At 34.4% G+C, this 17,702-nt stretch overlaps 1 protein-coding gene across 1 annotated transcript; it reads left to right on the top strand.

The window, feature by feature from the left end:
* Positions 1 to 539: 539 nt before the first annotated feature.
* Positions 540 to 16,798, top strand: LOC132302511 (kirola-like). Its single transcript, XM_059799395.1, has 2 exons — positions 540 to 839; positions 16,297 to 16,798. Exons 1-2 carry the CDS (start codon positions 656 to 658, stop codon positions 16,563 to 16,565), a joined length of 453 nt encoding a protein of 150 aa, XP_059655378.1. The 5' UTR covers positions 540 to 655; the 3' UTR covers positions 16,566 to 16,798.
* The last annotated feature ends 904 nt before the right edge of the window (positions 16,799 to 17,702 follow it).

Here is a 17,702-nt window from a genome sequence, read left to right as displayed (position 1 = left end):
ACTGCCATTCTAAAATTTACCATGGTAACAACAAAGACATAAAGGAAAAAGCGATTTGTATTTTTATTTTTTTGATACTTACCTTTTATTATTGAAATTATTTCTGACTTTATATTAAAAGGAAAGTATGTATGTGATTTTATTGTTGTAATTAGTGGTATTGGTAAATTTTAAATTTAAAAGTTATAAATAGCTATACTGGTTTTATATTAAAAGGAATGTATATAAGTGGGTTTGAAGTTCGACTATTAAATTTAATCTAATGATCACTACATAAAGTGTAGAAGAATTTTCTTAGTTCATGATGAGTAAGAAATCATTACTGTTATTGACACTAATACACATTGAAATTAAGTTGTACTCTTATTCTTCTTAAGTAATTAATTAATTAATTAATCAGGTGATGACTGTAGAATATACATAATACTAAAGAAATGATTGAATAGTGTCATTTGAGCAGGAACAGTAAAAATAAGCGCGCATGAGTATATCTTAAGGTGCGCACTACAATGTGTCACATTAAAAAATTGATCGACCAGAATCTACTATATAAAGGCCAAAGGGCCAAAGTACGTTCTCCCACATCTTGCCTCCATTGCCTCCATTTCTGCTCTGTAAACACTTGGTTAGTTCTTAGAATAATTGCAAAGAGTCGATGGCTCTTATCGGTAAGCTGGTAAGCCAAACAGAGATCAAGTCCGATGGTGATGCGTTTCATGAAATGTTCAAAAATCCACACCGCATATCCAACATCTGCCCTGGTAAAATTAAGGCTGTTGATCTGCATGAAGGTGATTGGGGAACTGTAGGCTCCGTCATCAGCTGGAAATATGTCCATGGTAAGGGCAACACCATTTCTATATATTATATATACACAACACAAATACACACGTAAACATGCTTACCGAAAATATATATATATATATATATATATATATTATATATGTCAAACTTAATTATCTCACTTCTTCAGTTTTGTTTCGGATCTCCATTTCACTGGCCTCTGGCTTATACGAGTTAGAATATATGCATATTAGTAATTCACACAATTGTTAGAAATTGTGAATGAAAATTGTTTGATTAGTCATCGATAGATGTCTTGGACTGAACAGGTGCGATTATTGATTAGTTAAAGGATGAAAAGATGCAACTCAAAACTAACAAACATAATTATTCATGTGAACCATTGCAACCTATTGGAGTGTATGTGTCTATTGGTAAACAGACACCATGTGAACCATTGCAACTAATTGGAGTGGATGTGTCCAGTGTGAAGAGACACATATAAATGGTTGTGTCCAATGACGAAGAGACACACCCAATCCAAAAAGACACATTCTATAAAAACAACTTTTTAGTTTTTTCTAAAGGGTTGCAACCACCCGAAAAGGCACCTTGTTGCCTATAAATACCCCATTCGAATCATTTGCAAATCGTTCATTTTCATTTTCTTCTATCTCCTTCTTTAGACTTGACCCAACCCAAGTGGGTTCAAACCATAGGTTAAGTGGTCCAAGCCACTTGGACCCTAATCAAATTTTATCGAGCCATGTTAAGATTAGTCCGAACCATTTGGTTCGGATTGCACCCAATTCTGCATTTATATAGTATATATAGATTTTTTTTTTTTAGTCAGAGAGAGTATTAAACGGAGGAGGTTCGTCGTATCCACGAGTTTGTAGTGCTGCTACTAGTGGATGTAGGCCGTTATATCCAGGGAGATAGACGCCACTGAGTCCGTTAGTATCATAGCTGGTCGAATCTGTCTTAAGGATATAGTATCCAATACTAGCCTCGGTTCAGGTTTTTTATTTATTATTATTATTTTATTGCTTTAATTTGCATGCTTAATCAAATATTTAGTTGAATATTTAATTAATTATTTTAACATATTATAAATATCTTATGACATATTAGCATATGGTTAATTATATCTTAAATATCATTTGAAGCATATATTTTACCAATAATCTTAAGACATATTTACGCCTTGTATAGATTTTATTATATGCTTCTATTTAATATATAAACAAGTAGAGATTATATTAATAATTGAGAGATAATAAAATATTATTATATGATAATATGCTAAATATTGATGTGTTCAATATTATGTAAAATTGAAGCATGTTATATAAATAGATTATTGAATTATTTATATAATTCTACATTGGTTGAATTATTTTAATTTTGTAATATGATATTATGAAATATATTACATTACTTTAAACATGTGCCGACTAGAGGTGGAAAAAGGTACTTCGTTACTTTTATCAATGATTGCACAAGATACTGTTATGTAGATTTGCTACGAAGCAAAGATGAAACCTTAGAGATGGTTAAACATTATTAAAAAAAAGGTTGAGAATTAATTTGGCAAAAAGATCAAGGTATTAAGAAATGATGAATGCTATATTGATAAGTTTTAGTTTAACTCAGAATTTGTGGGGAAAAATTTTGCTTTCCGCAAATTATATTCTTAATATAATACCTCAAAAGTAAACAAATGTGTCACTATATGAATTATGGAAAGGTTGAAAACCTTCCTATAAATTCTTAAAAGTATGGGGGTGTCTATCTAAGGTTGCAGTTCCTACTTCTAAGACAGTTAAAGTGGGACCTAAAATGTGGCGATCTTGTAGGTGAGTGTGTCGTGGACAGGTGCAAGAGGCACTGACAAGCTACCACACTGGGTAAGCTACAAGTGCACAGTCCCACATCGCTTAGGTAAGGGAAATGTGAAGTGATTTTATGTGGTGGTGTTATCTCTAATTGATATGTAGCATTTTCGTGATAAAACCTAAAAACAAAACCATGCGGGCTCGAGCCCAAAGCAGACAATATCATACCATGTGGTGGAGTGAATCGCTACTTAAAACTTTTGATAGGTTATGTTTATAACAGTAGTGCATATCGTTTTCTTATGCATAAATCATAAAATGAAAATAAGGAAGAGCTTAGACGTAGCAAGAGGGTTACAATGTCTAAATCTTTTGGTCCTGATTTTCTAGCATGTTTATTAGAGAATGAGTCACAAAGCTTTAAGGAAGCAAAGTCTTCTTCTGAATATTATTATTAAATTATTTTTTAGATTAATTATGTGATATAATTAATCATGTGACATAATATTAAACTTTATTGTTATGCAAGTTCAATATTATTTTTATAAATGTTTACTATAATATTGAACTGTAGAGTTGAATTACTTAGCATGCATAGTAATTCAATTTTACAATATAATTTATTTAATGTGTGATATTATATTTGTACTGGTTCATGACTAGTTTGTGTATGTAATACAACAAACAAAAATTGACTAGTCCAGCTACGTCAATTCTTCCGATAGTCAAAGGAAAAGATCTATATTAGTGTCTAAGACATGTATAGCTGTGAATGGGTTGAATAATAGAGAGATTTTCAATAACTCTAAAAAGGTCAATGGAAAATGTTATGAATACATTAAGCTAGTACACTAAGACAAGCTAAATAAAGTTAGTTAAAAGCTAAAATATTACTGAGTTGCAAACTAGTTAGCTTAGCTATAAACTAAAATGATTAATGATGTGCACAGAACCTAAAAGGAAGAGGAAAATTTGTTAATTGGTTCTAGTTCTAACTTGATAGTAAAAAACATGAGGGTGATGAGTACGTAGCCATTTTAGTCATAAGCTATTTAAGCTATATATCATATTTGCTCATGTAGGAGGGAATAATACTACTTATAAAGTGGTAGTTTTTTAAGAATATTCTTCAAAACAAATTACTCTACTACCAAGGTAGACTACTTAGATAAGTGTGTACTAAAGCTATGAGCTACTAGAATTGATAACTGAGTAAAATTAACTTCAAGCTAGTGGTAATAGTAGAGAAGTGAGTGCTCATCATAACCTAGTAGAGGCAAATATTAATTAGAACACAATCTAATTAATATCTCTAACATTAATTCACAATAATATCAGTGAATTATTATAATAATAAGCTAGAGATAAAGTGATAAAGTGAGTACATATGCACTAGAGACTGTTATACATACTTGTTGAGAAGCGGATATAGAACCTTGAAAAAGTAGATCAGGTGAAGTATTTAATATATGGTACTTCCAGAGTTGGAAAATCATAATAAATACATCAGAAATAAAATTTCAGGATTATCCCAAAGTTGTAGGGAGATATTATGTATTGATGAAATTTGTTACAAATCACCTCATCTTAAGAGAAATACTTATAAATGTGGGGGGGGGGGGGGGGTTCCAAAGCCTAATAGTTTTAGGATAGAACTAAAAATCATTTATAGTATTATAACAATAATGCATGTTGTTTCCTATGAGAAAAATATTATGGAACAACTAGAAGAGTTCTATTTCTAACTAAAAAGCTTAATTATTTTATTCCAGTTGAAAAGTCAAGTGTGCAAGCTTATAAATCCTTGAGTGGATTAAAGCTACTACCGAGATAATGACATAAATGTAATGCATAAGTCATTATATGCCTTAAAAAATTAATGATATACTAATGATATATTTGATATGAAAGATTTAACATCTGATAACATAGTATATTCTCAATAGAGTGAAATTGAGATAATACTAGTTATGATAACAAAAGCCTAGCTAACTTTTGTAGATAAAAATCTCAAATATAAATACTAGTTAAAGTATATCATTAGTTGAGATTGCAAGGCATCTTAATAACTGTGTTTAATTGCACATTTTCAATCTAGGATCGGATCACTGAAAAATAATAAATGGGGTAGTTGAGATACACCCTAAGTCCAATATTGCTTAGATCGACGTATCTAACTAAATTAGAGGTGTAACAGTAATACAATCTGGATATGGGATATTAAGGACTTCAAATCCAATAGTGGATATGTCTTTTATATTAAAGGTATAGTTGTATGTTCTTAATATAACTCAAAGTTAGAAACTTTGAATAAATCAAATAGGAAAGTCAATAGACTTCACCTAGAGGACATTTCAAAGTAAGTCTACACCTGTGCCACTAAAGAAAATGATATTGCTAACAATAAACAATTTTAGGGCACAAAGTATACAGTTGCTCTCACTTGAAGAAATCTCTACAGAGTGTAATATTTTTAAACACAACCTTGTAGCCACATATAAAATTGAGGGTTGTATTAGAGAGCAATTGTACAGATCATCGAGGAGAATGGGGTTTAAAATTGAAAGCTAACGAGTCATCTTAATGGAAACCCAACCTAGTTGACTGGAGATCCCGAGATCTAGGTTCAAAGGGACAACAGAAATTCTGAATGGCTCACTAGAAGCACTGGGAAGATATAAATCTTCTGCCCAATTCTATGATCAGACAATGCTACCTATAGCGAGGATTAGGATAAGCTAGGCTTTTAATGACTCTTATACCTTGAAAATTCAAATGGGGTATGGTATGATACTCTTAATAAGAAGTCACCTATATGAGTGTGAAGTGGGCCACTTCTATAAGAACTATAAAGGCTAAGTTTTCTGGGGCACTCATTGAATACCAGGACTTGTTCAGGGCCAAAATGAACACAACAATGAGAACCAACTTTGTGAGGAAAACTACTATGTGTTTGTTATTGTCTTGGTTTACACAAATGGCTAAACAGTTCAAGACATCGCGTTCACTGGTTAGCCAGTAAATTGGATAACAATATACTAGGGAAGGTTCAAAGCCAAAAACTACCTATCCTGATGCAATAACTTTCCGACTATACTCTTTCTAATGTCTGCATGATCATCTTTTGCATTTGAGCAACCAATTTCCATTCATGTAGGGTATTGTTAGAAATTGTGAATGAAAATTGTTTGATTAGTCATCAATAGATGCCTTGGAATGAACAGGTGCGATTTATTAGTTGATTATGGGATGAAAAGATGCAACTCAAAACCAACAGACATAACTATTCATGTGAACTATTGAACCTATTGGAGTGGATGTGTCTATTGGTGATAGACACCATGTGAACCATTGCAACCAATTGGATTAGATGTGTCCAGTGTGAAGAGACACATATAAATGGTTGTGTCCAATGATGAAGAGACACACCCAATCCGAAAAGGCGCCTTACTTAAAAACTACTTTTTAGTTTTTTTCCAAAGGGTTGCATCCACCCGAAAAAGCACCTTCTGGCCCATAAATACCCCCTTCGGATCATTTGTAAATCGTTCATTTTCATTTTCTTCTATCTCCCTCTTTAGACTTGAACCCAACCCAAGTGGGTTCAAACCATAGGTTAAGTGGTCCGAGCCACTTAGACCCTAATCCAATTTCATCGAGCCATATTAATATTGGTCCGAACCATTTGGTTCAGATTGCACCCAATTCAGCATTTATATAGTATATATGCTCTCTTTTTTTTCGTTAGAGAGAGTATTACACGGAAGAGGTTCGTCGTATTCACGAGTTTGTAGTGCTGCTACTAATGGATTTAGACCGTTGTATCTTGGGAGATAGACGTCACTGAGTCCGTTAGCACCATAGCGGGGCAAATCTATTTTAAGGATATAGTATCCAATATTAGCTTCAGTTCAGGTTCTTTATTTATTATTATTATTTTATTGCTTTAATTTGCATATTTAATTAAATATCTAGTTGAATATTTAATTAATTATTTTAGCACATGGTTAATTATATCTTAAATATCATTTGAAGCATATATTTTACCAACAACAATTACTTATGAATCAGGATCAAAGCGAGTCACGTTCTGTCTTTACAACTACATATGTAACTATGTTAAATTATCTATTTAATAGTGTTACTGCATTGCAGCGCAATGTAATATGTTGTATGCATTATGGGTGTTTCTCTTAGTCCCAAATCTTTGGGCTGAGAAAATATAACGTTAGAAGTATAAATTATACATAGGCACGGATTTACAGTGGGCTTAGTGAGGCATCTGCCCCCACTGAAATTTTTTATTATTGTATTTTATACTTCTAAATTTGTAATTTTTTGCATTTATACTCATAAGATTTTGAAATTACCCCCATTGAAATTAAAAATAAAAAAAAAAATCCTCTATATAAATCCCCCCCCCCCCCCCCCCATGCAGGAAATATAAAACAAAACCAAAAAATATAAGTGAAAAAGAGGGTAAAAACCATATGGCAAACCGACGATAAACTCCACTAATAAAATCATAATGTATAATGTTGTTCTTAAGTACTTGAGAAATTACAATCAATAAGAGAAAATTCCGAAATAAAAATATTTATCTTTACTACAGTCACCCTCTTTCAAACATTACTTAGCGGATTAAAAAAAAAAAGCCCCTTCTCAAACACTAAATTTTTTTTTTTTTTTTTTTTTTTTATCAATGGTAAACAGAAGCCTACAAAGCAACCCAAAAACAAACCAAGCACATGGACCCAACAAAAGCCCACAGTTGGGACCAAACAAAACAAAACAAGCATAACACCCTGTGTACAAAACAAGACGTGTCCCATGCAAAGCACAGAAACAAGGCCACACGAAAGCACAAACAAGATGTGTCCCAGCAATAGCCACACGAAAGCACAAACAGAGGTCGGAACCCGTTGGGATTGACGTGGCTTAACTCCGGCACCACAACCGGCAAACCCAACACCGGCAAACCCATCACCGGACGGAGACCTCGCCAGAATGGGAAACACAAAGTGTGGCCAAAGGGGCAATAAAACTGCAGCAAGAGAAGCAAAACCAGGGGCCCAACCCGGGGAAAACTTGAGCGACTGAGAACACCTCGCCGGCGACACATGAACAGGGAGATTTTAGGTTTAATTAACAAACAACAAGTAGAAATCAAAATTGATCATCAATTAAAGAGAGGGTTTGATCTCATACCTGATTAGAAAATTAAACTTGAGATACCTTTTTGAGAATTCTTTATCGCCCTTTGATAGATCTAAAAAATAGAGCGCTTTACCCCCTTCTGAAAGTTGTCGATACGATAGGACTGAATCTATATATAACAACAACAGGGGGGACGGCTTTTCTACAAACAAGCATATCTAAGTCTCCCTTCCTATCATAGAAACTTAGATATCAATGGTTAGAATTAAAACACACCAAATAAGTTGGAAAACCACAATCCAACGGTATAAAACCATACCCCCAATTAGACCACCAAATTGGAAAGTACAACCCAATCCATCAACTATCAATAATCACATTGCAATCATAATTTAAAAAACGTAGTACATAGGACCATAAAATAATTTTATAATTTAAATATATATATAAAATTTCAACAATCTCCCACTTGGTCCATGCACTCTAAGTTTTATAAAATGACACTATGGATTTCAACACACTTTATAAAAAGTCGAGTGGCCACTCATTTTTTATTTAGAAAACACAATTATCGAAATTGATGGATTGAAACTTTAGAACACTCTCCTCTATAAATTTCCTCAATAGTGGATCATGAATGCGTAGACAATTAATATATTAGTCTAAACAGTTCCATGGTCTCAAAACTGATTCCATCTAGGATTTAAGCAAATATAGTGGTTTTACTGTATTTCATAAGATATGCAAACTGCATGTGGTCTAAAAACACACCTCACTGCCCGTCCTGCTTCATACCATCGCAGTATGTCACCTGAACATATTACAGCAAACCGCCAACCTTCTATTCAGTGTGAGGGTTTACCGATATGGAGCCAATCTCATATCTAGCCCAAGCTATCCTCATAGAGCGTCAACACTCCCACAGGCAAACTTTAGTAGTTATGTTTGGATTTACCAATGTGGTGCCAATTTCACATCTAGCCCAAACAACTTCATGAGTGCAATACCACTCTCAGGCAACAAGAACAATACGTGCACATATCATATACAACAATGTAATAATAATAATGATGATGATGCATCATAACTTTATTTTCATGCAAACAACTGTCACCATAAGGTGTAAATAAACTGAAAGAAAAACAACTGCAATGTGACATGATGTAATAGAGAAATCAGACATCATAACACAATGACTCTTGAATACCCATCCGAATCACGTGCTCTTTAAATATTTTTGGCTGAAGACCTTTAGTGAAAGGATCTGCAATCATCCTTGCTGTATCTATATGGGGAACTTCAATAATACCTTGTTTAACCTTCTCGCACACGTAAAGGTACTTCACATCTATGTGCATATTACGTTTGGTCAATTTTTCATTTTTCACATATTTTATGATAGCTTCATTATCACAGAAAATTATCAAAGGCTTGTGTATGGAGTCTACAACCTTTAAATCTGCAATAAACTGTTTCAACCACATAGCACGTTTGGTCGCTTCATAACAACTGATCAACTCTGCATACATAGTTGAATCTGCGATAATAGATTGCTTGTAGCTTTTCCATAATACAGCTCCCTGAGCCAACATAAAAATATATCCAGAAGTGGATTTTCTACTACTCGAACAACCTACATAGTCTGAATCAGAATAACCAACTATCTCCAAACAATCTGATTTCCTGTACACCAAGACAAACTCTTTTGTTCTCTGAAGATACCTCAAAACTTTCTTTACCGCCCTCCAATGAGCAATACCTGGATTTTGTTGAAATCTTCTAAGCATCCCAACCACATAACTAATATCTGGTCTAATGCATGTCATAGCATACATCAGACTTCCAACTGCAGACGCATATGCGGTGACATCAATTTTACTTCTCTCAATCTCATTCTTAGGACATTGTTCTTCTGAAAAAATATCCCCTTTTACAACTGGAACCTCACCAGGTGCACAATTTCCATCCCAAAAGTTTTTAAAATTTTATTAATATATGCCTTTTGAGATAAACCAAGTGTGCCTGAAGTGCGATCTATATGGATCCTAATACCCAAGACAAACTCAGCATTGCCCATATCCTTCATATCAAAATGACTTGATAAAAAATTCTTCGTATCATGTATCGCATGAATGTCATTGCTAGTTAGTAAGATATCATCAATATATAAAACAAGAATAATAAAACGACTCCCACTGACTTTGAGATATATGCATTTGTCTCCAACATTCTCCTTAAACCCATAGCTAGTAATCACTTTATCAAATTTCAAGTACCACTGTCGTGAAGCTTGTTTAAGCCCATAAATTGATTTCTTTAACTTACACACTTGATGTTCATGTCCCTTAACCACAAAACCTTCAGGTTGACACATGTATATCTCTTCCTCAAGGTCTCCATTAAGGAATGCTGTCTTCACATCCATCTGATGCAACTCAAGATCATAATGTGCAACAATAGCAAAAATGACTCTCAAAGAATTCTTTGATGAAACTGGAGAGAAAGCCTCAGAGAAATCAACACCTGGCTTTTGCTTAAAACCTTTAGCCACCAATCTAGCTTTATATCTATCAACATTTCCAAGTGAATCCCTCTTGGTCTTAAAAACCCATTTGCACTCCACCGCATTGCGATCTGTAGGTAAATCAGCAAGCTCCCACACCCCATTTACATCCATAGAGTGCATTTCATCTTTCATAGCATCTATCCAACTAGAATATTCATGACTCTCCATGGCTTCATTAAATGAAGTTGGATCCTCATGCTCACCAATGTCAACCTCACTAACATACACCTCAAAGTCATCAGGTATAACAGATCTTCGAGTTCTAGAAGATCTTCTAAGTTGATCAGGCTCAGAAAGTAGATTAAAAGGTGAAGTAAGAGGCTGCATATGAGGAATAACTAAAGGGGTGGGATTGGGAGCTTTGAATGGAATCACTGAAGTTGGAATTAAATCTGTAGTAAATAGAATAGACACAGAAGATTGCTCCTCTGTAAAAGAGAAAGTATGATGATCCAAACTCCCACTGGATTCGTCATTCTCAATAAATTTTGCATGACTGGTCTCAACAATCTCCATAGGTCTAGAGGGACAGTAAAATCTGTAACCAAATGATCTCTCAGGATACCCAATGAAATGACAAGTAACAGTGCGAGGATCAAGCTTCTTAATATCAGGATTGTACAACTTTGCCTCTGCAAGACATCCCCACACATGCAAATGCCGAAGACTAGGTCTACGACCTGTCCAAAGCTTGTAAGGTATTTCAGGAGCTGTTTTACATGGCACCCTATTAAGAATATAAACTGCCGTTTTAAGAGCTTCTCCCTAAAAATTCTCAGGTAGTGAAGAATGGCTCATCATACTGCGAACAGCATCTTGATAGGTGCGATTTCTCCTCTCTGAAACTCCATTTTATTTAGGAGAACCAGGTGTGGTATACTGTGGCACTATACCTTGCTCTTTGAAGTACGTGACGAAAGGACCATAATTCACACCCTCCTGGTTCATTCTCCCATAATACTCACCACCTCAGTCCAATCTTACAATTTTAATCTTTTTGCCTAACTGTTTTTCAACTTCAGTTTGATAGATCTTAAACATGTTAAGTGCATCGGACTTTTGGTGTATTAGGTACAAATAAGCATACCTTTAAAAATCATCCATAAAGGTAATAAAATACATTTGTCCTCCTCGAGAAGCGGTAGGAAACGGACCACAAATATCTGTGTGAATAAGGCCTAAAATACTAGATGACCGACTAGCCTCAAAATTACATTTCTTCTGCATCTTCCCCTTGACACAGTCAACACATAAATCAAAATCTGAAAAATTTAGTGGTCTTATAATCTCATCCTTGACCAAGCGTTCAAGTCTCTTTCGAGAGACATGCCCCAATCTCCTATGCCACAACATAGATGAATCCTCTCTAATAAAAGCACGTTTTGATCCGGAAGGTATCGAATCCACAAAAAAATAAGAAGCAGGTATATGAGAATCATCCAACAATAACTGATATAAACCATCAATTAAACAACCATGTCCAACTATATTATTACCATAATGAATAGTAACTGATCCAACACCAAAAGAAAACCGAAAACCCAAAGCATTAAGTCTTGAAACTGAAAGTAAATTACGCCTAATAGTAGGAACATAAAAAACATCCTATAGTTCTAAGGAAAAACCAGTGTGTAACACTAGCGAAATCGTCCCAACAGTTGCAACATAAACTGCATCAGCATTACCCAACACCAATTTCTCCTCAGCCCTGGGTTTTCTCTGGCTTCGAAGTCCCTGTGACGAACAAGAGATATGAACAGATGCACCCGTATCAATCCACTATGTATGATTAGGCACATTTACTAAGTTGGATTCAAATATTACCATAGCAATTCCCATACCTACTTTGTTTTTCTTTAACCAATTTTTGTAGCTATAGCAGTCTTTCCTTTAATGTCCTTTCTTCTTACAGAACCACATTCATCATTCGCATTTGCATGCTCAATGCCTTTTCCTTTGTTGTCCTGCTTTCCATGTTTCTGAATTGTCTGATTCCCTTTCTTGCCTCCTTTCAACTTAAAGTTATTCCTACTTTTACTGCTTATGGCAAGATGAGCCGACTCAAATTTAGCACCCTTGAGCCCCTCTTCCTCGGTCACACAAAATGCCAATTGCTGATTAATGTCCCATTTTGTCTCTTGTGAATTATAATTTACCCTGAAAGTATCAAAAGATCTAGGCAGAGAATAAATCACCATGTGGACCAATAACTCATCATCAAATATGATTCCCTGCTCTCTGAGACCATTAACCAGCTTGCATATCTTATAGATATGCTCCCTCACTGAACCACTGCCATCATAACTGGTTGACATAAGTTGTGTCAAATAATAATACTGAAGTTGCTTCTTGGTACCCATGAATTGCTTCTTAAGTAAATCAAGAAGCGCCTTGGCAGTATCAAATACAGGAATACCACCACGAATAGTTTCACCAATAGAAGCACGAATCAACCTGATGGCCATAGTATTAGCCTTAGTCGACTTAGCATGCAACAACTTTACTGCTTCAGAAGACTCTTCAGTGATTACAGCGGGTTTCTCCTCATAAAGTACAAACTCATAGTCCAAGAAACCCAACATAATATCAACAATTGTCCTCCAAGTAGTATATTTCGAACCATTCAATGATTCAATCCCTGTAAGTTGTCTTTGAATAGCGGAAGCGTCCATAACTGTAATACATGTTATATCAAATAACATAAAAATGAACATATAAAATAATATATTACAGCTTTAGGGATTATTTCTTTAATTCGTGCTTGTTTAAGCCGAATTTATCAGGGTGTTTTACTATATGCAAAACTGTCCACCCTGCAGGAACATATAAAATGTCATCTAAAAAACACCTTTTGGCATAATTTTAGATTTTATTTTATCCCAAACTTGCGATCAAATCACACATAGACCTATTTGATTATACTTGAATTGTTACTAAACACTTCCACTACCTTTTGGCAAGAGGGTTATTTAGTTAGAATCCAAGCACTCTCAAATATTCTACTCACTTATCCCACACTAAGACATTGATCACCTTTTGCCAGAACAAATACCCTCATGTAGGTAAGTGCACTGTGAGACCTCAATAAGACCAATGCCTTAAAATTTAAAAATAATAACCTCCATGAGCGTGTCATTTTTAAGCAGGCATCACTCACTTTGATTATTATTTTTTAAAACGATCACTTTACCGGTCCTCATAAACCTCAATGAAAGACCTTATCTTTATAAATTCCATTTAATCAAGAATAGCACACTCATGAGGTCATGTAAATTCATCACCATTATATGAGATTAGTCAGTGAGCAATTTAATAAATAATACATGAAATTACTACCTCACATATATAAAATAATTTAAAGAATTAATTAAATATTTAAACATATATCCCTCTCTATATACTATACACAGTATAATTTTTACAATCAAATTCATTGATTTTATTTCTTGTTCAGCGTGCATACTGATTAAAGGAAACAAATTCTAAATCACATAACAAATTAATTCCTTAAAATCATGACAATAATCAATTTATTAAAAACAGACAGTATAAAATCATAACAAATTGATTACTTAAACTTTAACAAAAAAATTAATTCATGCCAACACTCGTAAGGTGTGCATGTAAAACTAATTAAAACAAGCTGATATATACACACATATACAACAAATTCATTAATTTTGGTTTCCATCTCGTTCGGCGTGTACAACAATTTGCATTCCTGGCTACCAAATTGCGTGCATGTAAAACTATTAAAACAAATTGATATATACACACATATACAACAAATTCATTAATCTTGGTTTCTGTCTCGTTCGACGTGTACAACAATACAAAACTCGTACTGTTGCATTCCTAGTTACCAAATTGCTTAAAGCTTGTTGATATTTAAAACAATCAAATCTTCTCTCGGTCGGCGTGCATTAAATATCAAACAGAAACTTACTTACTGATTATATGAATCAATTACGTATCAGTACGCAAGTACAAACATCCAGATGATTAAATACCCACAAAATCGAGACACACAAAATTAATGATTTCAAATACATCGATTTAAGTATGTTACATCATAAATTAATCTTTATTATTTTGATTTCTACAAATCCTAACCTTGTTCTGATACCAATTGTTAGGTTTACTTAACAAACAACAAGTAGAAATCAAAATTGATCATCAATTAAAGAGAGGGTTTGATCTCATACCTGATTAGAAAATTAAACTTGAGATACCTTTTTGAGAATTCTTTATCGCCCTTTGATAGATTTGAAAAATAGAACACTTTACCCCCTTCTGAAAGTTGTCGATACGATAGGACTAAATAAGGGTTTTAAAACCCCTATTTATAACAACAATAGGGGGAGACGGCTTTTCTACAAACAAGCATATCTAAGTCTCCCTTCCTATCATGGAAATTTAAATATCAATGGTTAGAATTAAATCACACCAAATAAGTCGGAAAACCACCTATATATAACAACAACAGGGGGAGACGGCTTTTCTACAAACAAGCATATCTAAGTCTCCCTTCCTATCATGGAAATTTAAATATCAATGGTTAGAATTAAATCACATCAAATAAGTCGGAAAACCACAATCTAACGGTATAAAACCATACTCCCAATTAGACCACCAAATTGAAAAGTACAACCCAATCCATCAAGTATCAATAATCACATTGCAATCCTAATTTAGGAAACGTAATACATAGGACCATAATGAATTTTATAATTTAAATATATATATATATAATTCCAACAGGAGAGCCACGGCGAGCACAGCAAAAGACCACAGATAAGGGAGAGCACCAGGAAACCGATGCTCTAAAGGATTCCCAGTCTCATAATAAAATTCGGCAACAATGATCCAGGACCCAGAGGCAATGGCAGCCGGAACAACAGAAAGGAGCAGCCAAACTGCTTGAAAATCACATGCAACCTGCAAAACCCAGAAACGTGAGATAAACACCGGCACGTCGGACAAAGAGAAGAACGTACCACAAGACCAGAAAAGACGCGGCGTAAATAGAAAACGTACGAACAGATAAGCCGCATGAAGATCCACCGCGACCCCAGAAACCGTGATCACAAACAAAAATCCCACCCAAACAAGCAAACAAAGACCCAACATCAAAGCCAGAAAAAACGACCAATTACCGGGATCAAACGGGAAAGCCAGGGAAGAAACGACTGAAACCCAGGCAGCGATCAAAACAGCCAACCTAGAAACCCGGAGAGCACGACAGACAGTCGGAGACGACCACCATAGGAAATAACCCATCCCATAGAAACACCACGTAAGGCACACCCAAAGAAACCGAAGCAGGAAAAGAACGAACAACGAGAAATCGAAACAAAAACCCTGATGAAAACAGAGAGACTCCTACGGGAAGAGAGAGCTATTTCCAAATACTAAATAGAATAGTAGTAAAGAGTACCTTCTTAAACCCGCGAAACCGATCTCTCCCCTTGGTTAGTTGTACTTTCCATCCCAAAGTCATATCTCCCTTGTTTGCGCCACGAGTTCGTGTATATTCCCAAAGGCAAAATGCCCAATTATATTCTGTTTATTTAGATTTCCAAAAAACTAACCAATCACTCAGTGCACCGCGTACACACTGGCCCCCAAATCGTGTGCACCTAATTCTTTTTATTTTATTTATAGTTTGTAAGTCAGGTGGGTGGAACCCACAGTTTCATCTTTAATGTAAATGTATCATATAAGTGTTACATTACTGTTGAGTCTCGTATCTGATGATGTAACGCATTACATAATTAACTTACTTTTACATACAACGAGAAAGTGACACGATTTTATTAGTAGAGTTTATCGTCTGTTTGCCACGAGGAGTTTATCTAAATACATTTTTATCTTTTTTCCTTTCTTCTTACTCATCATCATGCAAAATTTCTTCGATCTATCACTCATTTTATAATGTGACATCATATATAGATGGAAAAGTAAAGATTACCAAGGAGATAATCGAAGTTGTAGATGAAGAAAAGAAATCAGTGACTTTCAAGGTAATTAAAGGAGACCTCACTGAGCCGTACAAGAGCTTCATTTTTATTCTTCATGTTGATGCTAAGGGTGAAAGTAACCTTGTGGCATGGACTCTGGAATATGAGAAGCTGAAAGATGATGTACCTGATCCAGCTACAGTGATGGACATTTGTGTTAATATGACCAAAGATATTGAAACTTATCATCTCCAAAAATAGCCACAAAGTGTCATGGATTGGTGTTGCTGAGTACACGAATAAATATTGAGTGATATGTCAAATACTAGCTGTAATAAGTTAGGGGGAGTTCTTATGAGTGATATGTAAAATAATGAATAATATGTTATATAAATATGGGTGTGTAGAAACTTGTACTTGCAGCAGTGTATTACATATTTGTGGTTGCTTATCAATAATTAGTAATATACATACTGTTTGATGTTATGCATTAAGCGCCAAGTGTATGTTTTTATTCCACTTTTTGATTTCATGTAATTCTGAATTTCATTGTTTAGTTTGTTAATTTAATCAACCTCTCGGAATTATTAATTAAAAAAATGGAATATTGCATAAACTCCTTTGACTATCAATTTTTTCACAAAAAATATATCATTTAATCTATCTATTGAAGGATAATCCTCTTCAACTACTCAATGTTTTGAAGGATAATCCTCTTCAACTATTCAATTTTTTTGCAAGAGGCCGGCAGTCCACCCTTAGCTACCAAAACTCATCAGTACATGTGTGTCATGTAAAAATTAGTTCTTAATGAAATGTCATAAATACCCATTTTGGTGACCAAAATACTCCTAGTATTTATACTCCCAGACATCCGAGTTCAAAAACTCGACCATTTGGACCGTAAGTTCTCCATAACGTTTGGACTGCAAATTCTTCAGCCATGGAACCATCAATCCAATTGGTTCTAGAAATTTATGATGAATAAATCCTTAAACTAAATCTAACTCGGTTTAATGATGGAGATATTAAACCTTGACACTCCTGTTTGGGAAAATGGAAGTTTTTAAAAGTTTATGAAGGATTTTCAAATAAATATCTTGATTCATGTGTAGAGGCAAGTTTTATGTATAAAGAACATGATGCTCCATTCAATTAGAGATACAAAACTTACATCAAGATTTGAGTAAATCTTAAATCTTTCATCTAAAGTGAATGTTCTCACTTATTATAGATCCATTTGCTAGATGCCTTTTACTTGGATATCCATTTTCTTGGTTATGGTCTTTCCTTTAGCAATCACCCATAAACCTCCATGAATGACTTTGGAGAGCTAAACTTGTGAGAGCCTCCATTAGATGAGAACACTAACCCTAATTTTTTAGAGAGAGAAAAACT

The sequence above is a fragment of the Cornus florida genome, unplaced genomic scaffold (assembly GCF_030987335.1).
Source record: "Cornus florida cultivar Cherokee Brave unplaced genomic scaffold, ASM3098733v1 CherokeeBrave_3.0.0_Hap2_Chr04, whole genome shotgun sequence".
NCBI classification, from domain to species: Eukaryota; Viridiplantae; Streptophyta; class Magnoliopsida; order Cornales; family Cornaceae; genus Cornus; species Cornus florida.
Note: the sequence above shows the minus strand (reverse complement) of the source record. Positions and strands in the feature narration are given on the sequence as shown.

Coding starts and splice junctions, on each gene's coding strand:
- LOC132302511 (XM_059799395.1), top strand. CDS start 656: ATGGCTCTTATCGGTAAGCTGGTAAGCCAAACAGAGATCAAGTCCGAT. Junction 840..16,296: donor CAGCTGGAAATATGTCCATG/GTAAGGGCAACA, acceptor CATCATATATAG/ATGGAAAAGTAAAGATTACC.